The sequence below is a fragment of the Rhineura floridana genome, chromosome 6 (genome assembly GCF_030035675.1).
Source record: "Rhineura floridana isolate rRhiFlo1 chromosome 6, rRhiFlo1.hap2, whole genome shotgun sequence".
Lineage (NCBI taxonomy): Eukaryota > Metazoa > Chordata > Lepidosauria > Squamata > Rhineuridae > Rhineura > Rhineura floridana.
The window spans coordinates 112,298,561-112,310,613 of record NC_084485.1 but is presented as its reverse complement, the minus strand read 5'-3'; the positions used below and the strand labels follow the sequence as shown (position 1 = coordinate 112,310,613).

General features: G+C 40.4%; 1 protein-coding gene across 18 annotated transcripts in view; it reads right to left on the bottom strand.

Moving 5' to 3' along the window:
* ADGRL2 (adhesion G protein-coupled receptor L2) overlaps positions 1 to 12,053 on the bottom strand; it is a 252,946-nt gene that overhangs the window by 196,873 nt on the left and 44,020 nt on the right. For 13 of the 18 annotated variants that reach the window (XM_061633470.1, XM_061633465.1, XM_061633478.1 and 10 more), the window contains one exon: positions 3,341 to 3,521. The exons of 1 other annotated variant lie outside the window; for it this stretch is intronic. In XM_061633470.1, coding sequence (XP_061489454.1) covers positions 3,341 to 3,413 — 73 coding nt within the window. In that variant the 5' untranslated portion in view covers positions 3,414 to 3,521. Of the gene's footprint in view, positions 1 to 3,340; positions 3,522 to 4,867; positions 4,948 to 12,053 lie in introns of all 18 variants that reach the window. 4 more of the 18 variants (XM_061633468.1, XM_061633469.1, XM_061633466.1 and 1 more) reach the window with 1 other exon arrangement.

Sequence of the window (12,053 nt, the reverse complement as noted above, 5' to 3'; positions counted from 1 at the left end):
CCGTGTCTTAGAAAAGAGCCAACATTAAACTAAATAGATATCGAATGTTTTAAAGCTTTCTCCAAAATATTCATGGAAGTAAACAATGTTGTTTATTGTCCAAGTTGTGGAGGGAAGAGAGCGCTGGTAATACAATCCTTGGCATTCTGTGCCCTTCACAGATCTGTAAGGGTTGACATCTCATCAATAGAACTCAGAACATGGAAGCACTCACAGATACTAAATTCCTGATTTCTTTCCCAACACATTATCAGTAGGAAAGGGATGGGATGATGGGTGATTATCACACTGACAGAAGAGATCATAACAAGATCCCACACATAAAAACAGTGGCCACATTCACATGCGCCACTAAATATGCTATCCTAACTCCCAGATATGCTGGCTGGGTGAGGTTAGCCTTAAACCAGCATAAATGACTTATCCCAGCATATCTACTTATGCTGGTTGATGGAAACCCCTGCTGGCATAAAGTGAAGTCAACAGAAGTTAAGCTGGTGGGACATGTCAAGGATATATGCAAATTAATCAACCAAAACTCTGATTAATTGTTTTTAAATTGCTTTAATGGGATATATGCAAATTAATCAACTAAAACTCTGATTAATTGTTTTTAAATTGCTTTAATGGGGTTGCAACTCTACTAAATCTAAATATACCTTCCAAAATACAATACTTTACCATTACAGAACAGTAACCTATATATTAACATTAGGATACGCTAATACTTAAATAATAATGGGTGGAGAGAGGTATAGGCAAAGCTATGCTGCACTCTAGCTCTCTCCATACAGTGGTCCCTCCCACAGAGTTCAATGCAATCTTCAAAAATGCAGATGTAATCAAATTCGTCCCATCAGAGTCAATGGAAGGATAGAAAATTAAAGTTTACACTGCCCCAGTCCACAACTCTTGCGCCAGGCACTGTTAGGATGCAGCTTAATTTACAAAGGAGATACACTAGCACATCTAGCTCCTGGTGTATCTGCCTAGCTGAGACTGCTCTGTAAGTCAAAAATTCTGAAGTAATAAGCCAAAATATGTAGAAGTTATATAAGGACGAATGGAATTCCGTTGCAGCTGCCTTGCTCCTCCATTCACACAAGCTGCTGAACAAGCCAAGATTCGGCACTTAACCCATTATGTACAAACCCAGAAACTACAGTTAACAACTTCGAAAGAAGCCAGGATTTAAACCAACTCCAAACCATGGCTTCATGGTAAAGCTTGTTTTGAAACCATTTGACCATAGTTTCCTGGTTTGCAAGTAATGGGAAGCTATGGTGGCACCTGGCTTGCTCAGCAGCTGGCATGGAAAGAGAAACAAAGCAGCTGCAATGGGGTTGCACACGAAGGTTTTTTTTTTTTTGCTTACTGCTGCGTGTGAACATTGCCAATGACTACTTAGCCTTTACAGATTCCTGACAGGAGTCACTCTGGATGATAGCTGGATAGTAGCTAAAAGGAACTGTGAGAATACTGATATGATTTACAAAGTTACAGTTCTTATTTTAAAAAAGGGCACAGAAAACTGAAGTACTAAACACTGACATGATTTAGGCTGTAATCCCACGCACACCAAATTGGAAGAAGGTCCTATTTAATGAAATGTAACTTTTAAGTATATATGCGTATGTTCTCACAGTTAGATACAAATGTTTTCCTTCAGAGATCTCAAGACAGCACAAAAAAGAGCAAATGCAATTTATCTTTACAACAACCCTGTAGAGCAGACTCAGCTGAAAGAGAGTGACCCAAGGTGAGCTGCATGACAGAGAGAGGATTCAAACTCAAATCTCCCTGGTTCAAGTCCAATACTCTATTTACTGCACTACACTGCCCTAATTTTTCTTTGTTTCCTAATTCTGGAAGGTGTGGAAGGGGAAAAAGGATACACGAAGAGAAATATAACTATATTTAACCATTTTAAAGCCTGTAACTAGTCTGACATCTTTCTGCCAAGATTTGTGTGGGTGCTTTTTTAAAGAGAAAAACAACAAAATGTCTGATGCAACTTTGCTAGTGAGTAAACCCTCTAGTCCTATGTAAGTGATGCTGAGAACTGTTAGCTGATTTTCACATGCTTTAAATAAGATGAAAGATACATTGTGTAATTCAATTCAGCAGATACTGCTGACATGCAACCTCCATTCATTTCAATTGGACATATAGAATGAATGGATGTTGAACAACCTATCAATCTCATCAGCCTGCTACACAAGGGTACCACTGCAACAGCGGTAGGAGGATGTTATGCTGGCATTGCAGGGAAATATGAGCACAAATGACTATATCTGTGACAGCAGTGAAACTGAACAATTTTGTTCAAAAAGAGAAAAAGACATGTATTCCTTTCTTTCTAATTTAAGTCTTGCCTTAGGTACTGCATGTTAACAGTCGGTAAATAAATTTTCAAACAGCTGTGAGATTTTAGTTGATGGTGACCCACTTTCAATTACAATTACTCAGTCCTGAGATGTATAATGCTGATTTTCTACTCAGGACTTGCCACACTGTTGCCAATAAGACCAGTAAGCAAAAAAGCAAATATATATGTCTTGAATACACTTTCTCACCCATAGGATCAAACATATTTAAAGATGCTAAGTCTCATGTTTATATAACTTGCAGTTTGCTAGTTTTCAAGGGCAGCATCTGTGAGAGGGCTCAACAAGAGGAGTCCAAAAATAGACCACCAGCCACTCAAGGACAGTCACCCTGGCACTCCAAGTACTAGGCAAGATATTCAATTATCATGCATCAATTAATCATTTATATTTTTAAATAAGGGGCTGCTTGGATTTTATAGCAAACACTTGATAGTTAAAGCAAAGCTTGGAGGCAGAATATGTGGCAAATAACTCCTTTAGACATGCCCTTAATAACATTTCAATCACATAATGATGTATTAAAATTATACTTGCAAAATACATTCATAAAAAGAGGGAAAGTGAATGGAAAAGCCACAGTATGAGTAACCTAACAAAACACCATGAAATGAAAAACATTATATCTTCACCAAGTAATTACTAATTAATTACATGAGGATACACTCCAAAGGAACATACTACACAGATTGACAAATATACCAACATGTGCCAAAATGTATGATTGAGTAGCATCCCATCAAGATATACTTGATGTACAAATATGGAGCATCATTTCTGAAATAAATTGTGTTGTCCTTTTTGATGACAGAGCTGAACTTTTACAGTTTAAGTGAACATACTTTCCATCCAATCAGAAACTTTTATTTTTCATAAGCACATGTTGTAAACCACCCAGAGAGCTTCGGCTATGGGGCGGTATATAAATACAATAAATAAATAAAATATCTTACCTTCTGTACACTGGAGGAAGCTGACTATCAGAAGTAGCCAAAACCTTTTCATTCTGCAATCAGAAGCCACCATTATTGACCCCCCTTTCTGAAGTATTTTTTTCCTTTTATTCCTTAATGATTCCAGTTATAAATGTCCAGCGTCATTCAAGTAGGTGGTCTACATCATTTATCTTCATAACTGGGGAGAGACATAAAAAAAATCAACTCATGTTCATCACTAAAGTGTTTTACAAATGACACAGAGATCAGATTGTTGATGACAAAACTGGCAGGGGTTGCAGGGAGAACCAACAACTGGCCACCATCAAGTTAAGATCCAAAAAAGAGCAGCCTCCAACAGAGGCAGGGGCTGTTAATGATGCTGGCAGACTCCTGTGAGAAGTGGTGAAGCCAGGAAAGTGGATTTCCAGGAAGTCTCATGTTAAAACATTGCAAGACAAAAAAAAGAAAGAAAAGAAAAAAACTCCGAACACTTGTACAAAGGAAGTCGGGCAGCTGCCAAAAGAAACTAAGCAGGAGGTCTCTCCTCCACCGTTTCTTTGCCTCCCACTTGCAGCAGGAGTGCCACCCTTTGTATTATGTATGGCTCTGCGCCCCCTCAGACAAAAAGCAGCAGCAGCAGCGATACAATCAAAATATCCATTTTTGCTGACGCAGTTCCTGCCCCCCCCTTTAACCAGCAGCAGGATTTCTGTGCCAAATCCAAATATGTCTTCAGTAGAGACATGGCTTATTGGAGCCAAAAACAAACAATCAAAGTGTTGATGGAAACCATTTGCCATGGATAGCATTAACGCACGCTGCTGCTTTTAAGCCTCAGGACTTAATGGCAGTCAGAGCATGCCAGGGCATTACTGACCCAGGAAGACTGAAAAGAGGGTTTCTGAGAATGTGCAGAATGTTCCCTCTCTACAACCAAATAATTAAAAGACAAATGCAGGTATATTTGAGATTAGAGGGAAGGACTTTCATGGTGGTTTGAGCCTCAGCACTTAGAAATTAACCAATGTGCCACCTTTTTACTGAACAAAATGAGATTTTTCATTAATATGAAAAAGTGCAATGCACACATATTAGTGCAGAAGGTTTCTGCTCAGAGAGCCATATGAAAAAAAATAGAAACTGATGTGTCTGCATTTATCTCCTTGTAACTGGGAAGCAAAGAACTTTCTGCAGCACAGAGGGAGGCCAAGCACTACACATCTCTGGGAACTTTAATCTCTCTTTCAAAACATCTACTGCTAAGGCTACAAAAGCAACCTCCCAAATGCAAACAACTAAGTCTGCAATGTAGTCTGCAGACCCAACAGCTCTGGTGGCCCTTGTTTTCCTCACTGCTCTGCCAAAGAACAGCAGAGTCAAACCAACTATGTGAGCTCCAGAGTTGTTGTTCTTTAAAAAATCCTGCAAGCAGCCAGAAAGGGGGGGAAAGAGAAAAGAATCCTGCCAAATCCACCCTGCTGTTGCTTACGTCTCTAAATCAGCCACATTCAATCATTCTATTAAAGATTACTACTACCATACCTGCAGTGACTGTGGTTTCCTGGAGTTAAGACACTGAAGGTATGGGTTTCAACTCTTGCTACCATGAACCGACCCAGCCACTTTGGAGGTTCCAAGATTTTCAAAGAAGAGAGGAAAAAACAATAAGGACCTGCCTTACAGGGTATCTGTTCAGATTAGTAAAAGGCAATAAAAGCCCTTTTGTATCTAACGGGACTTTCCCAGTTCAGTTACCTATGGACTATTCCTAGAAAGAAAACCCATTCATAAAAAAAAACCCAGCCCGATCCTAACCACATTATTCAGAAGTAAAGTCTACTGATTTCAATGTAATTTACTTCATCGTATATGTGCTGAGGATTGCAGTCTTCAACTGCTTAATATTAATTTTACAGCATCCATCTTTCACAAAACACACGTGTCTCTTAATCAGAGTTTAGAAGATTATTTTTAAAACGGAATAAATTACAATTACTGTTACATGGCTCCAAAAAGGAATAAATTGCCATTACAATTGTTCTGAAAGAAATGGATTACTGTTACTCAAAAATAATCACTGCGATTACACTTAAGTTACTTTTGAAAAAACTAGAGTGCCTACAAAGTGCTGGCGTTGGCTGCTGCACACTAAATTACCTAAAACAACATTAAAAATAAACACACACAAACAAACAGAGGTAGTAGAATAATTCTTTTTATCCATAAGATACCAGGGGTGATCTCTCCGCTGGTAAGGGAGGCGGGGAGGGAGGCAGAGGCCACTACTCAGATCTTTGCATGTCAAACCAAGTGCAACCCCACACACACTCTCCACCAGCAAGCATAATTTCTCTCACTCAACCACCTCCCAGGCCCTGCCTTGCCACCAACTAAGGGACACCCACCCAAGCAAACATTTTCCTCTGAGATGCAAAAAAGTTAAAACACTGCAAATGCAGCAAAGTAGCCAGGGAGGGTAGCGGAGGCTGCTTTGTGTGCCAAGTGCAAACACAGTATTCACACACACACATTTTCACCTCCACAGTTCTTTATCTCCATTCTGCTGCTGCCTCCTTCTCCTCCTTTATCCATGTTCTTGCCTCCAGTTTTTTAAACAACTGTTTTCTCAACTCCACCCCGTCTCACTCTCCCACGATGCCTCCTACACCCCCACAGAGCATGAAGGAAGAGCGATGCTGCACAGAAGCCCAGTTTGAGGGACATCATTTTCATCCACAAATCAGAGGAGCAGAAGACTTCCCCTGCTTCCCCCCCCCAAGTAAAGCCAAAAAGTAATGCTGGAAACATTACAATTACTCCTCAAAAGTAATAAAATTACTTCTCTTTCTATTAAAATAAAAATGTAAAGGAATTACCCACTCGTTCCTCAAAAAAATTATAAATTACAAGTAATTCATTTTTGTAACTAATTACTTCCAAGCTCTGCTCTTAATGCACTTAACCAATCCTACACTTTAACCATTGTCTGGTGGAAAATGGTGGGTTTCTCTTGCACTTTTAATGCATGATTGTGTGTGCATGTGTATATATGCAAGTATGCACATGCATGCTCACCATATCTAATTCTATGGTTCTGATTTTTAGTACTGAAATATAATCATTACTCTTAAAATGGAAAATGGAAATTGACTGCCTTCAAGGGGGTTTACCATTGCCTTCCTCTGAGGCTGAGAGGCAGCGACTGGCCCAGTGAGCTTCATGGCTGTGTGGGGATTTGAGCCCTGGTCTCCCAGGTCATAGTCCAACACCTTAACCACTACACCACACTAGCTCTCATCATTACTCTTAATACATTAATAAATTTGGCTTTCAAAAGAAAAAAAATAGGGAGCTGATCATGTATATGTACTCTATCATTTTGAAGACAGTTATAATGAAAGACGAGACAAACAGCCTCTTCTTCCAAATCCCTGCTGGCTGATCCTTGTGTTCTATCTATAACCCTACAATTAAATCTACAAGTTATTATGAATTCTCATACTCCAGCTGTGCTGTCCAGCCCTGAAAGGGACTACCACAGGTCGGCCATCTTCCCAGCTTTCACTGTAAGACAGGCTTCTTCCTGAGAGAGCCCCCATGAGCTGAGACTGGACCAGAAGCAAGACATGTCACCAAGTTCAGTCCTACTATTTTTATGTCAACAGGCACAAAAAACAGGGTTCTATTAGCAGAGGGAAAGGGCTGTAGCCCAGTAGCAGATTATATGCTTTGTACACAGAAGGTCCCTGGTTAAATCCCCGGCATTTCCAGGTAGGGAGGAAGAGAATCTTGTCTGAAATGCTGGAAAGACAATACTGAGATAGATGGACCCCAATGGCCTGGCTTGGTATAAGGCAGCTTCTTGTGTTCCTATAAGTCTTCCTTTGCCCATAACATAGACACCCGTTCTGCTAGATTTGGGGATTCCTTCCCTGTAACATGCAGGGGTGTAGTCATGCAGGGTCTCGGGGGGTCTTAGACACTTTATTTTTTTGGGAGCAGGGTCCCAATGTCTCCACCATCCTACAAGCCAATCAGCATGAAAGGGGAGTGTGTCAGCCACTGAGAAAAGTCTTTAACACGCTTCCTTGTCCTTTCCTACAGATTGGAGTCAATCAGAGTGAAAGGAGGTGAGTCAAACACTGAGAAGACTGTTCTCAGTAGCTAACACTCTCCTCTTTCATGCTTATTGGTTCCTAGGCATGATCTAGGATCTCATTATCAACCCCACAGCAGAAAAGGGGGAGGGACATGGCTGTGATTAACATGAAGGGACCCTGTACTTCTGAATTTGCACTGCACTACTGGTAACATGTAAATACAGCCAACAAGTTCTGAACAAGCACAAGGGGTAAAAGGATTCATACTCTGACACACACAAAATGTTTCAGTACAGGGCACGCAGTGGGTCACTTTCAGTGGCAAAGGGGAAGAGGTTCAGTGCAGACAAACAAAGCATAGTTCTCTCCCTGGCAATGGTCCAAGCACCTAGAGGTGAAAAAAAAAATCCATCACCAGTTAATCTAGTGGTGGCACGTCAGCTGCTGCAGGAGTTTCCTGAAGCTGACACAAAGGAATAGTCATGTTACATCTCAGAGTCTTTCACCCAAAGCGAGGAGAGCTTTCTATGCTGAAAAATCTATAGAAGCTGCAAAGAGCCTGGCATGTATAGCTGAAAAGATGACACTTCTTCCTCTTCTTTTTTTGGAAACAGCTGTCCCCCAGTTAGTGAACCGGCCAAAGCCATTCAGCTAATAATGGTCAACTGACCTATGGACAGGCACACATGGGCACAAAAACAGAAGAGTGCAAAAGTTAGATTAACTCTTTACCTGTCACAACCCAGAAGAGTAATTGCTGAAACCATTTCACACACTTTACAGACAGTACAGTGCGACTTGACCCTAGCCATTAGAATAATTTGAGCGCATGGCTGAGGCACATTAATGACTGCAAGAGAAATTAAGCCAGCCTTTTGATTACTCCCAAACCATTCAGAGGATTTTTAGATTTGCTGAGATTTGGTTTTAATGGGCCTTTTCGATTTCCCGACCATAATGCAAGATGGACTGCTCAGCTGCACAAATCATTCTGAAAGGAGTGGGGGTGTCCTCCTGTTGTACAGTGACAAGCCTGTGTGTTCTGCCACATGTCATCTCACTGGGTTGTTGTTTGTAGGAAGGCAGAAAGGAAGGAAGGAAAGACTCAGAACACTGAGGAAAATTGAAGGCCATTTTATCTGGGAGGGGAGAGGGCAACGTCTGTCAAGCCAGAGAAAACAGTGGCAGTGTGAATAGACTTTACCCTAAGCATGGACCTGATCTGAGGTGTCTGACATGATTTAAAGTAGCCTGAGGATGTGTCTGGGACAATACAGTAGGAGATGCAGCAGCAACTGTTGGCTGACAAACAGTGCAAACCAGTAAGTCTGTATCAAAGAAAGTACTGGGAACGTGGAAGGTGGCAGCAAAGTGTATCTGCCTGTTGTACTAAAAGAGAAAGCCAAAAGTCAGCAGTTGGGGCTTTATCTATCCCTAGTGTTTGCGTCAAATAAATTTATATCTAAGAATCTGTATCAAAATCTAAAGTTTTTTATGTAAAATTGGTAGACTAGATTTTGAATTGTTTGTTTACTTAAATCTATCTCTAGACACACACACACCCTCAGAAAAGCAAATATTAATTAATACCCTGATCTTCTCCCCAAACAATTAGCTAGTATACCTCAAATGTGAATCCCCCCTTATTAATCAATACTATAAACAAAGCAAAGCAAAGCAAATTGCATTTCCAGTGTCATTGCACAGATCTAATCCACAGGCATCAAACCTGGAGCCAGAGCACACTTGTGTGTAAAGATATTGCTGACAGCCCTGTCTTTCAGACCATGTAATTGCTGCAGATAAGGAGGCAGAGTAACTGGAATCTCACAACAACAACAACTAAGCCCAAAACAGACAACACCAGGAGGAAAAGCCATATTAGGTTACCTCTTTGCAAACAGAAAACGTAGATTATAGTAAGTGGCCATTCTGTGCAAACAGCCTATTTCCCTTCAGACCTTTAATTTAAAAACAAAAACAACAACAAAAAAACCTCTACTTCGGCCTGATAATGGAGAAGGAAGACTGTATCTAGAGCCAAAAGGCAGATTGGATTTCAGAGTGCAACCAAAGCTGCCTGGAAAACTTCACTGGAAACTTAAATCCTTCCCTCTGGGAAATATCATGGTATCCTTCAGAAACATCCTGCCTGGAAAGCAAAAGGATGTCCAAATTTTTTTGTGTGTGCATGCATACTTAAAGAAAACAAGATTAGACAAGTACAGGAGCTACCAACTTTCAATCCGTTGTAGACAATAGGTGGCAGAAGACACGTTATTCTTAGACCTTCAATAGCCTTACATACATCAACTCAGAGAGCTCTTATTTTGGGGGAAGAAAGATGCCCATCATGCATTATGTTCTGGAAATTTTGAAAAACCATTAAAACCTAATCTCAGCAAAGCATAGCCAAGATGGCACCCACTTGCTCAAAAACTTCAAAAGGGACGCTGACATTTTCATAGTTCTTGGAGGCATGCTGTCAGCATTGGCCATACATAAAATTGCATTGGAAAAAGAAAAACTAGGATTAGGAAAACCAGCAAGATATATTCATACACTCTTTCCCCAGGTTAGAATTACTGCCTCTACTGCACTCTGTAGGTCAGAATATGGAATAAAACTAGGTTAAGACATCACACTTCATAATCCTATACACAAAGGAAGGCCAAGAAGTGATAAAGCCACCTAAAAGTCACCTTTTCTTTCCGGTTCTGGAAGACATTCCCTGCCCTCTTTCCCCCTTTGATCACTGACAAACAGTAACCAACCATAATGTAGTTTATATTTAACAGCACCAATGACAATGCAACAGAGTCAATATGGAAATCTAATTTTACATCAAAAGCACATTCCATGTTTACGCATGAGGTACCATAAATCTTGGATTATTGTGCATGAACTGATTGCACCTGCTATGCTCTTCCCCGCTAGCATTGGGGAGAAACAAAAAGTGTATCCTGGGTTAGAATTGTATCTGAACCAGGGTTCATGGTTTGTTTCAGTCACAATACAGTACAATTTGTAGGCAAACATGGTTACTGAGTGTGGCTTGCTGGGAGCAAAACAAATCATTCTTGGTTCAAACTGATACTCAGCCATGGATCATGCTTTATTTCCTCTGCACCCTGGGAGATAGGAGGATAACAGCCCAGATTGGTGCATTCATGGCAAATCATTAATAACAATTTGCTGTGACATGCAGATTGGGCCATCCTGATAAAAATCACCATCATTCTGCTTCATGATTAGTTCTAACTACCATTTCCTGATTCTGTACTCAAATTGCTATCCCACCATCCACAAGAATATATTGTGAAGATTTGTGCAGAAAGTTAATCTTTTCACCATGCTTTATCCATGTTTGTTTCTGAATATGGTGAAAACATGCCCAGGGGCAATACAAATTGAGTGCTAATCTACATATTCATAAAAAGTACACAGTAAAATGCTCTTGAGACTGAACCACTTAAAATACACATGTGGAATTCCTCCTTTAGAAATCCACCATGTCAGGAAAAAAGGTTTGGCTAGAAATTCTCCCTGACACACCAGCTTTCCACACGCAGGGAATTCTTGATATTGGGAAGAATTCATGCATCCTTCCATCAGCATTTTCAACTAGATCAATCTCATAAGAGATATGCCTCATGCTTTTTCTGAACACATGTATCAGATCTGAGTAGTCTTGCATATGGAGAGTCTTAAATGTAAATGGACTGCCTTCAAGTCGATCCCGATTTATGGCGACCCTATGAATAGGGTTTTCATGGTAAGCGGTATTCAGAAGTCGTTTACCATTGTCTTCCTTTGAGGCTGAGAGGCAGTGACTGGCCCAAGGTCACCCAGTGAGCTTCATGGCTGTGTGGGGATTCGAACCATGGTCTCCTAAGTCATAGTCTAGCATGGCTCTCATGGAGAGTCTTAGATGGTAAATAATCTAAGGTATGTAACCTGTTTCCTTCATAAAGAGAAAATAAATGGCCAAAACAGCTACAAAGAGACTTTTATTCTATTAAAAACACTGCAGTGTTCAAGACCACCAGGAAAGAAAGAGAGAGTCTTATCTCTAGGTCTGTACTCAACCGTTTCCATTAATTAACACTTTGAATTTTGGGTTTCTAACACAAAACATTTCCATCCGAGTCATACAGAAGGAATGCAGTATCAGGAAAGGGAATAGCACAGTGAGTATGAGACCTGACCAAGGTGACCCAGTGTTACAGTAAGAAAGTCATTTTTATGCACTCAGCTGCTGTTCACTCTGAAGTGATACATCAGTGCTTTAGCGAAGCCTGAAACAGTATGGAATAAATATACATGCACCATGAATCTAAGCCAAAAGAGAAATCACAAAGCTCAAGTCCCACTGGACTGGATCCCGTGTTAATCACTACAACATAGTTTACTCACAAAGGAGAATCTACCTTCATGACAAGCAAAATACTATACAAAACCCATTTTGGCTTTACAATTTATCCTCTCCATCCACAGCGACACAGTGGTCTACCTCAATCACTCCCAGGAAAACTAATGGGATTTGGGGGGCAGTGAGTAGAAAGTGGGGGAATGAGAGAAAGATAAAGAAACTATTTTTATTGCCGATCATCATTCCGGTATAGCCT